This window comes from Tamandua tetradactyla, chromosome 6, assembly GCF_023851605.1.
Source record: "Tamandua tetradactyla isolate mTamTet1 chromosome 6, mTamTet1.pri, whole genome shotgun sequence".
Taxonomy (NCBI): domain Eukaryota; kingdom Metazoa; phylum Chordata; class Mammalia; order Pilosa; family Myrmecophagidae; genus Tamandua; species Tamandua tetradactyla.
Window position 1 is genome coordinate 30,761,992 of NC_135332.1, and position 12,309 is coordinate 30,774,300.

Sequence of the window (12,309 nt, forward strand, 5' to 3'; positions counted from 1 at the left end):
AAGGAGCTATTTTCTGGTGACTGGCAGATTCGGTGCAGGCTGAGTATCAGCTGGAACCTCTGTGGGCTCTCCCTCTCCCACACGTTCCAATAGGTGGGGGCTTGCAAAGACTCAGCCTCACAACTACTAGGCTAGCTGGTCTACTCAGGATGCTTTTCCCCCAGTGTTATTTCTGCTTCAGAAGATCCCCACATTTCCAAAAGGTGTCCCTTTCAGTGCCTCATTGTAAATTTATGTTTTGTTCCAAGGATCCGAAAGGAAATGGACTCAAAAGGTCACATATGACTTAAGTTAGAAACTACAATAATTATATGGCAAGAACACTAACACCTTTCTGGAGACTTTACTCAATGTCAGGCACCCTTAAGTACTTAGCATGTATTTTCTCATTAATTCCCCATGAGAACCCTATGAGATACATCCACTTCACAGATAAGTAAACTAAGGCTTATACAGGCAAGTACTTTGGATCACAAGTAGTGAGGGATGTGGAAGCTAGTTCTTGGATCAAAACACCAATGCTGGTTGAACCTTCAACATTGTCTGCCCTCTTACCAATTGCTCCCTGACAACTAGTTCAAATCACTCCTTCAGCTCCCCACCCTTTCCGAGGAGTCTCAGCTGACAACCATATTTCTCACTTAAAAAGGAAAAACATGTAAGTCTTCAGCTGCAAACTGCTCAGCTTCCCATTATCAGACGAACCAACCCACCTGTTTCTGTAGGTTCTCCTCACACCCAGATGGAGAAGTCATTGCTCCTCTTCTCTAAGGCCAATGCACCCCTCCCCCAGCACTCTCAGAACCTCACTGCCCAGAATGTCCCTCCTCTTGGAGCTTTAACTACTGCCTCTCCTGGATTCTACTCATTAGCTTTAAACATATGCATCTCTCATCCTACAGAAAAAAACAAAACATTTCCCTCCTCCAATTGCTGCCCTTTGTCCTTCCCTTCATAGCCATTCCTCTAATACTTGCCTGCACTCCGTCTCTATTTCCTCACCTTGTACCCACTCCTCAGTTCACTCCAGTAGGGGACCTCCCCCTGAAATTGACCTAGCTAAGGTCACCAGTGACTTCCATGTGGCTAACTCCAATGGGCATTTAAAGATTCTTTCTCTTATTCAACAGCATCAACACTTTTAACTAGTGCCTCTTCGAAAAATTCTGCCTTGATTCTCTTGACTGCATATTTTCTTTCTATATATCTCTGGCTACTTATCTCCTTTGTGGCTAATCTCTATTAGCCTTTAAATGTTGACTTCCTTAACGCCTCCCCCTATACCCCTCCTGAGTGATCTAACACAAGACTTCAATTTCATCTGTAACCCAGTATCTCCCAGAACCATCTCTCTCAGGCTGACTTCTCTGAGCCTTAGGATCATAAATTCAACAGCCCACGTGATATCTCCATCTTGAATCCTCAAGGCATATCATAAGCAACAGGTCCAAAATGAAATTAACGATCTAATGTCTCCCATACCTGTTTATCTTCTTGTTGGCCTCTATTTTGGAGAAACTACCCTAATCAAACAAGGCAAAAATCTCCCCGTCCTTATTCTATCCAAACCAACAAGTTCTGCCTCTCTCAAATATTATCTACTTTTCTCCCGCTCTGCTATCTCCCGTAGTTTGAGTTCCATCATCTCTTGACTTCCTCCATCCCCAACCCCAATATTAAAATTTTCTCTATGCTGTAACCAGAGCTCTTATTCAAATGTGACATCCTTCCACCCCCACTTAAAACTCTTCAATGGTTTTCCCACCGCTCTTAGGGCAGGTACCTAAATCCTAAATGGGACCTGGGGGACTTTGCCAGATTTGGCTTCTAACTTGCTCTCATACCTCTACATATTCCAGTCACCTAGCCTTCTCTAGGCTCCTAGAACACATCGTCTTCCCTCCTACCTCATGGCGTTATGTTGTGTGCTTCCTTGGATTCACCAATTTGATCTCATCCTTCAGCTCACTTCAAAAGCTGCTTCCTTGGAAGCCTTTCCAGATCCCCCAGATGAGATTAAGTCCCTAACTTATAGGCTCTCATGAGATCTTGCACATTTCCTTCCATAACCTATTATATGGTTTGACATTATGCATTTGTGTGATTATTAAGTATGCTCTCCTCCCTTTAGACTCAGCTCCATGAAGGCAGGAAGCAGGAAGCAGTTTTATTCACTGTTGTATCCCTAGTAAATAGCATAGTTCCTAGCACATTCTATATTGTAGGTATAAATGAATTACTGGCAAAGAAAATAGAAAGGGCTGTAAAAACTCTCTTCTTAAAAGGCCAAGCAAGGCAGCGGTCCTTAGACTTTGCTGAGAGTAGAAGACACTGGGGATGACTCAACAGCATGCTGGCCACTCTCAAATGCCTTTTACTTTCTTTAAAAAAACAACAACTTTTGTTCAGAGGAGTCAGGGAGGATACACTATAGGACCACAAGCCCCTGGAATGACTGAAGATGATGTTGGATAACATGTCAGAGGGGATGCCTATTTTTCATTGTTTTAATAAAGTAAACTAACACTTCCAATACTGATAAGAGACAGAAATAAAAAATGGGTTAATTTACCTGGAGAGATTAAAATGTTTAGTAAGATCACTGGATTCACATTAACAAGGTTATATAAATATTTTAAAAGGCAGATTTCATTTTACCATTATGCTACATAAGTGCATTTTAAAGTGCTTTGGGATAACGGGAAATAATGAGGCACACAGATGTTGAAGACAAACTTGAAATCACAGTTGTGTGTTAGAGCTGGCTCACACTGGCTCTTTAGAGCTGATTGTTACAATTTCAGGAATTTTGAGAACCAGTTGTTAAACACAGCCGTTATTAAAAATTAAACTGTAAAAACTTACAATTAAAAGCAAAGGTAACAAATACTCAAAATCGATCTTTTCTTAATTATTCTAACTCCATTTTACTGTTATCTATGTTCTTGAAGTTATCTACGTCTATTGTATGGTAGAAATACAACAATGGCATTCTACTGCACATCTCTTCCCAACGTCCCAACTGCAATGTCACCTTGGTAGTCTGAAATCAGCTATGGTGGGAGTATTCACATCATGGAAATTGGCAAATACTACAAATTAGAGCTTACTCTTTTGGGAAGCAAGTGTTATATACCTTTAGCACACCACTGAACCAAACCACCAGCCCATGAAAATATTTTAAGGTTCTAAGGTAAGTGTGAAGTTAACTTCTACTTGGAAGATGGATAGCTTGGAGAAGTACAGAAGCTTGTCTGTCTCTGGGAAATCATTCTCAAATTTAAGGTTTTTAGGTGATCATTTTATTTCTCAACTTAAGGCTATAATTATTCTACAAACATAATTTTCATTACACATATTACTCACCAAAGTGTATGTAATTTTGTGGAACAACCTGCACTCCATTACTTCTAGATAAAAACACATGTTGACTAGATTGAGAGAGAAGTTCATAATGGGAGTTTCCCTTCCTTTCTCCCTGCCAACATTCCCCAAAGTATAGTTTATTCTCAATCTACATTTGTTTACCTTCTCATCACTCTGCCTCCATTATTTGACTGAAATTGCTTCAAGGTAACCAACTGACCTGCTTACTGCTAAATTAATTGCTTCTATTCAGTTCTCAATCCCATGATCTCTGCCACTACCCTTCCTCCTCCAATTGGTAGAGCAGAAATTTTAGCCTTCACCTTAACCCCAGCCTGACACAACGTCTGGTACATACTAGATACTCAATAATTATTTGCTGAGCACAATGTCTGACACCTACTAGATAACCAGTAATTGTTTGCTTGTTTAGTGGCCTGAGTCATCATTTAACTCCCCTGGATGTCTATTACCTCAGGCACCAAAAAAAGTGAACTATGTGGGGGCCCCTTCTTTCCTCCAGTTGGTCAAAGACTCACCTCGAAGCACCCTGAGAGGGCTAAAGCTCTCCCTGTCGCAACTGAGCATTGCAAGCTGATTACTTTACTACCAAGCAAACTCTTGGATTTTCACTTCTCTTTGGCCCTTGGGCCTAACCCCAAAGCAAATTATTCCTTTGCCTTCTGTTGTTTCTTGGCTCAGAGCCACATTGAGTGACTTTGAAGAAGTTACATCATCACCTTCCCAAACTATAAGACTAGGATGAATGGGAGATACACAAAACAGCTTAGAAAATGTTTAAAACTCCTGTGAAATCTGTCAGCTGCTGGTACCATTGCTACATTCCCACATATGAGTTACATATATTTTATCTTCAGTGTTTTTTCCCCTGAAGTTGATTCCCTTCATCTCCTTAATCATTTCTGTTGCTTGTACTGAATTCCTCCAAGTATAAAGTTCTTTTTTCCTAGAGCTACAGCAAAACAGTTATTCCAGATGCCACTTTCCACTCCCGCATTACAGGATTTACAGAGGGGGAGCAATAATCGTGCTAATGGCTTAGTGGCATAAAGATCCCATCAGTAGACAATAGACAAGTTTCCACTCTCATCTGGAGGTCAAAGCTTCTGATACTCCCAGCTCATTATCCCATCCTACATTTGCTTTCTTGCTCACTGTCTCCACGAGGTGTCCACCTATTGGGTCAAAGGCTCCAACATGGTGTGGTCACCTCTAAAATTAAAAGGGGGAAAACACATCCACTGTGTGCATACACATACATAAACAGCAGTCCAATGATACTCACTTGAATGTCAGATTAGTCAGCAAGCCATTAGAAATGAATCTAAATGATGTAGGGCAAAGTTCAGGGAAAAGTCCTAAGATAAAGGAAACACGCAGAACCCAAACTGATTAAAAAGATAATTAGTTGTGCAAAATAATGTTGGGTTTCAGCCAAGAATTATCTTTGACAAAGATAAACCAAAGGACCCAATACAGTCATGGCGGGGAGGGGGAGATTGAGTTATCTGTTTTACAGGAGTTGAAGAGCCAGAACAAAACAACAGTTTCAAAATTCATCTCAATACCCCCTCTGTTTGTTGTACTGCTTTTAAACACACAAGCTGTTTCGTTTAATCTGAAGAGGCACACACAATATGGAGAACCCACAATAGGTTTAAAACAGATTTTTAAATGAATGTGTAGAGTGGTGGTCAAGCCAGCTATCTTTTGGTCTATGAAAACAGTTTGATGTCCTTGGTTGGAATGTAAAAAAAAAAAGGGAAGCTTCTTAAGACCTAAAAAACCAGCAACCTTACCACTGATGAGAGGCAGCTCTTACCAAAATTGTTCAAACCAATAAAAGTGTTCAAGATACCTAATAACCATCCAGAGAGGTTTAATCTCCAGAAAGGAATAGGAGAAATTTTTCCATGGCTGGTCAGGTATAAGGGTTGACATAGGGAAGGAGGAGTGGCGGGGAATGATGCCAGATATCTATTTGGACCTGAAATTGCAACTCCAAAGGTTCTGTGAAACTACTTGCCTGAAATATTGTTTTGATAAATAAGCCATATCCTTGTGGAATTGAAATCTCCAACTGTTCCACTGGCACAGACATCTCTGCAAGGATAGCACATGCCCCAGATTGTGGAGTTAACTTGAATTAAATTTCAGATGTGGGGGCACTAAAGGAGGGGGTGGTGGCAGTGGGAGGTTTATGAACAGTATGCTGGGGCTCTGATGTTGTCAAAACCAGATGGCTTCAACTGTATCATTTAAAACAAAAACAAACACATCCAGAAAGAACGTAATGATGACAGGAGAAACACTGAGCAGCTTCACCTGTACCTGAAATCCTAACAGCTCTGGACCCACAGTAAAGCCCCGTTGGAAATTCCACAACTACTGGAAAATCCTAGAAGATAACCATCTTGCTAGAAGCTAGGTGCCAGGACTGCTGCCTTCCTGAGAGCATATTCCCTGGACCCACAAACCCCTAACCCACAGCTTTCTGTGAATTAAAAGGAAAGCAAATCTCAAGCTTGGAGTGTTCCCCTGGAACCTCTGAATAGACCAGCACAGGCACTTTTCCAGAGCTTCGTTTGTGCTATTCCCACAGGAAGGTGGCTTTACCTCAGATTTCTTACCTAAACAATTCAGAAACATTAGAAGATCTGCCCCTTATTTAGGCTGTGTGATCGTAGGCATGTCATTTGGTTTCTCTGGGTTTCAACTTTTCTTGTCTATAAAATGGGAAGATGCCTATCCTTCCAAACTCATCAAGTTGTTGTGATGTTTAAATAACATCCTGTATATGAAGGTTTGCTGAGAAGATGCAGTTACCTGAGAGCCAATACAGGTAGAGAAGCCTGTGTGCACACGCTGATGAGCTGGAAAGCCTGGGTTAAGGAGGCACGGGACAGGAGCCAGAGCATGGAGAACTGGGCACTTGCTCACAAAGGTGACACTTAGGAAGAAACCGGATTACAGTGGAATAGTTTCTAGTAAGCAAACCCTGCCTTTGATTATGTTGGTAATAAAACATATACCTTCTTTGTTCTAAGAGTAACAAGATAGATGAGAACTGAAAATTTTACAAAGGCTGAAGTCCAATGAAGGGAAATAAGTCAGGACTCCATCTAAGGTAAAAAAAAACACAATGCCTTGGCCGGATGGCCAATTTTCCATTTTAGCCTACTGTCCTGCCCTATCACTGCTATGAGAAAGGCAGCTAAGGAGCCCCAAAACATGCTTGTGAGCTCACTTGGAAATTCAGACATTGGCTTTTCTGGAAAAACATCAAGTCAGTGATAGAGCCAGTCAGAAGCAATAATTTCCCTTTATTTAATCTCCACATTCACATCCCCTTGATCTTTTAATATTTAATTAGGAGATTGGAAATCAGAGGTTGGCTCTTAAAAAATACAGGGTACAGAAAAGCCCACTCCTATTATTTGCCTTGCAGAGGTAGGGGCCATATCCTTCCCTAGGATGTGGACTGTGAGGTACAACAAGGACAAAAGACTGGCAGATGCTGGTAACTCATAAAGGAAATTCTAGTTTATGGAGACTCAATAACTCTCTATTGTTCAGACATTTCAAACATAAATCTCTGCAAGTTGCAGGATCAAACTAGACCTTCAAAATCCCTTAAGCAAGGGACTCAGACCAAACAGACAAGCCTGGTGAGTGCAACAAAAGACCAGAGATACCACACAGTACAAAATAGTAATTATTTATATTTTCAAAAAGAAAAAAATTAACATTTGGAAGTCCTCCCCTGTAGGAAGAGGGGTTAATTGGAAGGAACAGGACTGGCTCCTATGCAGGTGGCAAGTCAGGTACAAACAGCTGAGCAATCTGGGTGGGGATTTTTTTCACACAGCATTAATGAACAACAAAATTTCCTTTTCTTTTGTTTCTTTTTGTTCTGTTTTTGTTTTGTGTGTTTTTTTTAGAAAAAAAGGGGGGGGGGAATAAAAGCAGAGAAAAATGCCAAAAAACATTTTCCACAATATCTAAAAACAGAGAACCATAGTTTTTGTCAAGACAGGATGAATTCTGGATGAATGATTTTTTTCCAGCTTTCAAAACCAATTAAGATTTTTGCAAAAGCCACCACATCAGAATATTCACCTTCTAGATCAACTAATCTCTTTTCCTCTTTTATCTTCATTTGTCATTTTTTCATAAAAGGATAAGAAGATGCATTCTGTTCTTGCAAACAATAAGTGCTAACAACAAGAGAGCTCTTCTGGTAGTCGTATGGTGGTGAGGAGTTTTCATAAATAGCCAAGTTTTAGCACAGCTGGAAAGACTAAAATTTGTTTCCCTCAACATAAATATTACTTGAAATTCTCCACAAACTGATTTTTTAGAAATTCTGCAAAAATTCTTTCTTCTTTCCTTTGCTTTTCCCTTCTCTTAAAACTGTCCTTTTTTTTTTTTTTCCTTTTTGCTCCAGGCACCTGACGATTAGTTCTGCTTAGGCAGATGCAGACAGGTTTCTCCAAAGTACCACCGCTGAGATGTCCTCGGGGCCAGCGCCTAAACTGAATCCCCTCAGTATCGAACTCAGTCAGGCCAAAGGGAACACAGTGACGCAGCAACAGGGTTTTCATTAAGTTGAACAGCCCCGAGTCCTGGGCCCATCCCTCCCCCCATTCCCCAAGTTACTTAGTGCTGTTTTAAAAGTCTGGTGCCACGATGCAGTCTTTTTTCCCCCACAACAGAGTAAAAGCTCCACAGATTGCGCTGTCTACCTGGTGGTCAGTGGTAGCAACAGTGGCTGCTGCTTCTGGAAAATAAACAAGTCTTACAACAAGTAGGATCTTAGGACTGCTTCAGGCGTTTTCGTGGGGGCCCTAGAAAAGGGCACTGTGCTGAAGCCAAAGAGCGGTATGCTTCAGCCACCAAGTGGGGATGTGACACCACCATTGACTTCCACCCGGAGGTCTCCAAGACATCAGAAGCATGACTAGGAGAAATGTGGAGAAATGTGTTACAAAAGAGAGTTGGCAAATAATAAATTCAATAGCTACCTGGACAGGCTAACTTTCCAGTGTTTGGTTTAAAGGGGGTCAATGCAAGAAACACTCAGACAAAACCTTAATTCACGTAAGAATTTGCTTGTTAGACAATGTGCAGACTGGTGTCGGGGCTGTGGGTATGGTAACCTGAAAAACAAGGCTTTGAGCCGCTACACTCTCAAATACCAAAGGTGGGCTGTTTCTCAGGCTCTTCTCTATGTTAAGACTCTTTATATTTATGGAGAGGTCAATAAAGAGGAAGAGCAAGAGCTTCCTCACACAGACAGCTCTAAACTTCTATCTGGCTTTTGAATTTACTAATCCTGTAATCCCAGAGCAGATCATAACCTGGGCATATAAAAAAAGAAGGATGATACACTACACTTCATTGAAAAAGCACCAAGCAGGTGTTCAGTGTAAGGTAAGCACTCAAGAAGACTAGCATTTATTGGTTTCCTCTCTGTCTGCTGCCTCAATTGGCAACTCCTTAGAAACAATCTTAGAAAATGGACTTAGAGAACATTAATCCCTCTCTTTGGCATTTTTCTTTCTTTCTTTCTTTTTTTTTTAACATGGGCAGGCACCGGGAATCGAACCCGGGTCCTCTGGCCATGGCAGGCAAGTGTTCTTGCCTGCTGAGCCACCGTGGCCCACCCTCTTTGGCATTTTTTGTGTTGAATATTGTTCAGTCATCTACCTTTAATGCTTTAATCTGTCTTCCTCTAGAACTGCTGTTGTGAAGGCTTTATAAGGCCTGATTCTCTCTTCCTTGGGGTTTTCTATCATTAGTACAGTATTTTCCCCCATCCAGCAAAAGGGTAAAAACATGCTCACTGGGTACCCTCCCCTTATCCCCATTTCCAAATTATTTCAAAAGGTCATTTGGTCCGGTCATCTGTTACTTAGGATGAAGGAACAGCTCTACTGGCATTATTTCCTTATTTATTTTCTTCTCAAATAACATTTAACAATCTCATCTACTGATTTTCCCTTCTCTTTTCCCCATTCCATAAACTGCTAGGTACATTTTACCAACTCATAAAAACATACCTCTATTCTCCCAGAGAGCTAAATGTTTTTATAAAGCTAGTGAGTATGAAGTAAAGATGCACACAGCTTTTTTAGACAAGCAAGTTAACCACTTTAATTAGTTCAGACCATTATAAGGAAATAAAACATTTCACTCACTAACAGGATCAGACCCATGAAAGAAAAAACATTTTCTGTACCATCAAACAGAAGGGTAAGATGAAAGCTTACTTATTACTAATAAGTAATACTTAAATTACTAATAATACTTATTACTAAAAGGTTAATGAAGCTACTCACCTGTTCTACTAATTCAAAGTCTTTCTCAGTTCTCTAGCTATCCCAACTATCCTGAAAGAACTCTGAAGATGTCAACTTACTAGTTGATGAAATCCACTGCCTGAGTTTTCAACTGGTCTGCACTGTGGAGGTCAGCTAGGATGAGAATTTCTGCGGCGTTCTCCACAGAGAGGTTACTGCAGAGGGCATCCTCACACATGACCTTTAAACGTTCCAGGGCATACTGTAAAACACAAGCACTGTCATCCTCAAAGCAGGAATAGCTCTGGACTGACCACTATACAACTTGTTTTCTTCAGCTGTACCATCACATAACTGGATAACTGAACAAAACTGCACAAGACTACTAATGCAATTAAACACCTAACCATATTCTGAAGGCTAGGTGTTTAAGTTGGAATGAAGACAGCTAAAATAGCTTGGGTAGCTACTATTCAAATTCTAAACTCTACCTACAGAAAAAGAGCAACTATGGAGTAGATTTGTATCCCAAAGGTTTACCTGATCCCCTCACTATAATTAAAGTGTTTCTTAAACTACCACCACCTACTCTTTTTAGTTTCAAATTTCAAATACATAACATAACCATTTTTAAGTATACAATTGAGTAGCATTAATTACATCTACAATGTTGTATTACCATTACCACTATCCATTACAAAACTTTTTCATCACCTAAAACAGAAACTCTGTACCTATTAAGCAATTAACTCCCTCCCCATTCCCGCCCCACCGCGCCCCCCAGCACCTGGTAAGCTCTACTTTCAGTCTCTACGAATTTACTTATTCTAAATAGTTCCTGTAAGTCATCACTGCTTACTCTTACAATGAGGCATTACTCCGCTTCAAGTCAACAGGGAAATCACACTTTCAACTCCTGCAATATTTTATTTAGAGCCAGACTAGGGTGAAGCACTGTTCTTATTTCAACTCTTTCTACTTAAGTATTGACACTAGCTCAGCAGGATATTCCAGCGGGCCCAGAAGGCTGTGAAAAGGAGCCCTGTGGAGACGTTACCACCATTTCTGCCATCAGTTACTCCTGGTTGAGGGTCGACCAAAGGCCTCCTTTAAATAGAAAAGGTTAAATTATGGAGTCCTGTTTATTGGGGTTGAGGTTTAGATTCTCAGAATATAAGAACAAAGAAACAGAGGCTCCTGTTCCAGTTTCAGTTAAAAAACTTCCTATTTGGGCAGGCCATGGTAGCTCAGCAGGCAGAGTTCTCGCCTACCATACCGGACACCCGGGTTCAATTTCCGGTGCCTGCCCACGTAAAAAAACAAAAGCAAAAACAAAAAACCTTCCTCTTTTCCACTAAAAGGTCTAAATGTTCTGCAAGTGGAGGTTTGGGTTAATGTGCGCACAATGATCTAGGTGACTGATTTCGATACAACTGTACTACACCCCTCTAATATGAGAGACATTTACTAAGGAACTTCAGGGATAAGGAGGAGGAAGGAAATAAAAGGAGGCAGAAAATGTCAATCAGTTCACAGAAGAATGGTTTGCTCTGAGGGTATCCTTGGTCTTCTTATAGGTCCCATCTTGAGGGGCTCAGAACTCAATTACAAAAGACCCTTCAGGCTAAGTCATGGCAATCAAACAAGGACAATCTGATTTTCATGAATTCTGGGTTAGGAGGCATTCTTCTGGTACTTTGATCTCCTGAAGCAATAGGAAAGGTTTATTGGTTTGGGCGCAGCTTTAATTTTTTACATTTGAATATAACTGGAAAACAGTTTCTATGGAAAATAGGAATGATACTAAACAAGCAAGAAATCAGGTTTCCATTCTTGTTTTCAAAGGCTGAAAAGGAATGCGTAAACATTCAGTCACTATATAGTGCTACACAGAGTATTCCTCATATCCTTTCTCAATATATTCTTTTAAAGGACTTTTCCTGTGAATAGCTCTGATCCCTACAGCATAATTAGACAAAAGTAGCCACTCTTGTCTCGTGGGAGACAAAGTTTTTTTTTCTTAATTATGCTTCTGAAAAGCCTGCCTAATGGCAGGACTTACCCAAGAGATTGAAACTGTCTCTCCTAGGACTGGCCAACGTGTTTTGTTTTGTTTTTGGTCTAATTACACATGTTCCCCAAGAGACTGAAAAAGCTCAGAAGAAGTTGTTTCAACCTCATGGGTAACTTCTAGATGTTTAGATCCTTCCATGAAAGATATTCTGTTTTCCTAAAGCTCACAAAGAGGTGAAAAGGTAAAAATATTTTCAAACAGGCTGGGAGCAAAGATTATATAATGGGTAATTCTGAATGGAATTTGAAAATGCACCCTTCAGTTACTTCTCATTCATAAATTTAAAGCACTGATGTGATTCAACTGCTTTATCTTTTAAAAGCCTAAGTTAACACATTATATTAAAAATGCCATTTTGAAATGGCAATTCAGGCTGATCCCTATGCCCTGTGCACTTAAAAGTAGGAGGGAGGCAACCTAGTTCCCCAGTTGATAAATAAGAATGAAAACTCAGGGACACAGAAGTCTAACTTTGGTTCTATCAGTAACTCTGAATCTTAGCGTTGTCTAAAAAGTGGGCCTTGGCATATTACTCATCCTAAAGGA

The 12,309-nt window shown here is 40.4% G+C and overlaps 1 protein-coding gene across 7 annotated transcripts in view; it reads right to left on the reverse strand.

Moving 5' to 3' along the window:
- Positions 1 to 7,084: 7,084 nt before the first annotated feature.
- The window catches only part of SPOP (speckle type BTB/POZ protein), a 100,478-nt gene continuing 95,253 nt past the window's right edge, over positions 7,085 to 12,309 (reverse strand). For all 7 annotated transcript variants that reach the window (XM_077164709.1, XM_077164712.1, XM_077164708.1 and 4 more), the window contains 2 exons: positions 9,809 to 9,951; positions 7,085 to 8,347 (listed from right to left, as the gene is read on the reverse strand). In XM_077164709.1, coding sequence (XP_077020824.1) covers positions 8,203 to 8,347; positions 9,809 to 9,951 — 288 coding nt within the window. In that variant the 3' untranslated portion in view covers positions 7,085 to 8,202. The remainder of the gene's footprint in view (positions 8,348 to 9,808; positions 9,952 to 12,309) is intronic.